At 48.7% G+C, this 3115-nt stretch overlaps 1 protein-coding gene across 1 annotated transcript; it reads left to right on the top strand.

Annotated features, from left to right (window-relative positions):
• The first annotated feature begins 2047 nt into the window (after positions 1-2047).
• Positions 2048-3115, top strand: LOC123184774 (protein SRC2-like). The gene has a single exon (XM_044596837.1). It carries the CDS (start codon positions 2104-2106, stop codon positions 2902-2904), a length of 801 nt encoding a protein of 266 aa, XP_044452772.1. The 5' UTR covers positions 2048-2103; the 3' UTR covers positions 2905-3115.

The following is a 3115-nucleotide window of genomic DNA, read 5'->3' as shown; positions in this document are numbered from 1 at the left end:
AGAATTAAATGGAAAACACAAAATTAAAGGAACAAGAAATCATGAAACCAACCCCCCCCAAACATTTTAGTACCGGTTGGTGTTTCCAACCGGTACTAAAGGGCTCCCCGCCCCCGGCGCTGGCTCGTGCCCCGTGGTTGTCATTTAGCGGCGGTTCGTGCGGAACCGGTACTAAAGGGGGGGACCTTTAGTCCCCACCCTTTAGTGCCGGTTATAGAACCGGCACTGAAGGCCCTTACGAACCGGTGCTATAGCCCGGTTCTGCACTAGTGTTATAATGCTGAATTTAATGATGATGATTGGTGCATTCATACCCTCCTAACTCTCTTTGCAAGCATTTTGCAGCATAGATTTGCTCTTTTTTTCCTTTTAGTATTCACTATTTACTATGGTTTGCTTTTTTTGAATTGTTTGAATTGCTTACCACATGTGGCACGTGGTACTATGGTTTGCTTTTTATAGTCCCTCTGATCCAAAAAAGTGTCATGGCTGAGTTCTTTGGTCAAGAACTATCTTCAATTTTTTATTCTGGCCTCGCTGAATTTAAGTGGATGCAGTAAAAAAAATTGAATTGGATCCAAGCCAAGCTAGCGTTTTGGGCTTAAGGGTGCCACGAGCGCTCGCCTTTTACATGGAGGACATCGAGGTCACGCGGAACAAAACTACAAGCACACATGTAATAACGCCATCAACATCGAGGCCGAGGCACTGGTTGCCTCTGCCCGAAGATCATGTCAAAGCTAACATTGATGAAGCGTGTCTCGTGATGGCTTGTTCGGTGATGTTGGTGCAATCTGTAGGGATGAACATGTGCTTTCTTGGGAGCATCAGCAGTTGTAATCAGGAACATCAAGGATCCTCAAGTACTTGAAACACCAGCTATCAGGGGGGCACATGCCCTATCAGAAGATATATACATAAACCGATTTTTTTTGTTGCATCCTTTTGCAAGGTGGCCATTGATGCAAATATAAGGAGGGAATCTCAGCAAGTTTTGGTGCTATAGTTCAAGAAATAGTAGCTAGATCTAGTAATTTTTCTTCATGTGTTGTTAGTTATGAGTATAGAACCTCCAATATGGAGGCTCATAATCTCGCAAAGTTTGCTTATCGTTAGGGTATGGGCGTCATGTCTGGTTAGGATATTCCGGTGATCTTGTATTCGTCCCTGTAAACATCATGACGTACGGAGTAATAAAGCTTTGCGAGATTCTAAAAAAAAGCTCGATTGGTGTCTTTGAGTTTGATTATTCAACATTCGATTTGAATGTATTGTTAACAATTCTAAAAAAAATATTACCTTTTTTTTACATGAGGAGTATGCGTTTTTTTTGTTTCATTATCATTTGTAAGTTCAGTTTGAGAAATGATTTCTTTTCTTAGGTGCTCATGTTTTCTGTCCTTCAATTGAATGTTTTTATCCAACGTTTAAATTCACAAGGTTAATCAAGTAACTTTGTTACCTACTAGTTATTACCTACTCCCTCCGTAAAGAAATATAACAGCGTTTATATTACTACTTTAGTGATCTAAACGTTCTTATATTTCTTTACAGAGGGAGTAAATAAGAATATTTATTTGTAAGTTCTTCATGGGCAATTGGGCATGCAGCTGGTCCACGGTTATGATTGTGAATTCTATTCCATCTAGTGGGAAAGATCATGCACCTTCCACTCTTCCAGTAGTTTGGAAAATTATATGTCGCATCAGTGGGAAAGAAGTAGCACAACAATCTTTCATCAGAAGCAACCTAACAGTCCTATACAACTCACTGATTCACAACCACAGGTGTTCTAGAAGATGTTGAGATCTTAGGGTTTAAAATTTAGAAATTTGTATATCAAATGTCATCAGTAACAGGCTAGCTGTTGCGCACATTCTGTTGAAGAAATTTCCATTGGCATCGGACGCGTGCACATCCATGCATGCATGTTGCCCGCGCGCCAAACTTGGAGCAGCCGATCGACCCGTACGTCGCTGGCAGCGGGCCCAGCACGACCCCTATACATACCCCTGGGCGCCATGGCCGCCATAAGCCCGTACGGCAAAGCTCGCAGCTCGCCACGTAGTTTCCCATTCTCCAACAGCGCTGGGGCGGTTAGCAATGGCGCACAGGGTCCTGGAGCTGACGCTCGTCTCGGCGAGCAACCTGAAGGACGTCAACGTGTTCAGCCGCATGGAGGTGTACGCCATCACGTCCGTGTTCGGCGACCCTCGCACGCGGCGGTGCAGCCAGACCGACCGCGACGGCGCCAGGCACCCGACGTGGGACGATACGTTCACGTTCACCGTCCCGCCCACGCCCGCCAAGGCCGCCGCCGCGGGAGCCTACCTCCACGTGCTCCTCCGCACCGAGCGCCTCTTCGGCCTCGAGGACCGCGACGTCGGCGAGGTGTTCATCCCTGTCGCCGACCTGCTGGCCTGCGCCTGCGTGGGCGGCCCGCCGCGGCGTGAGTCGTACCCGGTCCGGAAGGTGCACTGCACCGAGCATCGGGGCATGCTCACCGTAGCGTACCACTTCGGCCCCGTGATGGTGCCGCTGGCCCAGGACGAAGGGTTGTGCTGGGACGAGGCCGCGGTGGTGGGGTACGAGCTGCCGCCGTGGCAGTACTGTCCTCCGACGTACGTCTACGCGCCGGAGGCGGCGGTGCCGCGCTACCCTCAGGCGTGTGCTCGCATGCCGCCGGCGCCCAAGCCAGCTGCCGGCTGTGGCACGGCCGCCGCGTCGCCAGCGCAGAAGAATTATTGCGTAAGGAACGGCAGCTTCGCGCTGGGGCTCGGCGCGGGGCTGCTCGGCGGAGGCTTCGGGGGGATGGTGTTCGGCGACATGCCGCCGTCGGACAAGGCGGCTCACAACTCCGGGTACAAGCCCACGGCCGCCGACGGCGCAGGAGTTGCCTTCTGAAAACTTCCCATATTCATCAGGATATATAGCTAAATAAGTACGTCAAACTTGAATAAAAATCCTGCAGCTGATTTCATTTGGTCTGAGATTTTCGTATTACTCCCTTCGTTTCTAAATATAAATTTTTTTAAACATTTTAAATGGACTACAATATATGAATGTATATAGACTTATTTTAGAGTGTTGATTTACTCGCTTTGCTCCGTATGTA

This window comes from Triticum aestivum, chromosome 2A (genome assembly GCF_018294505.1).
Source record: "Triticum aestivum cultivar Chinese Spring chromosome 2A, IWGSC CS RefSeq v2.1, whole genome shotgun sequence".
Classification (NCBI taxonomy): domain Eukaryota; kingdom Viridiplantae; phylum Streptophyta; class Magnoliopsida; order Poales; family Poaceae; genus Triticum; species Triticum aestivum.
The sequence above is the reverse complement of the archived record's forward strand: the minus strand, read 5'-3'. Positions and strand labels throughout refer to the sequence as shown.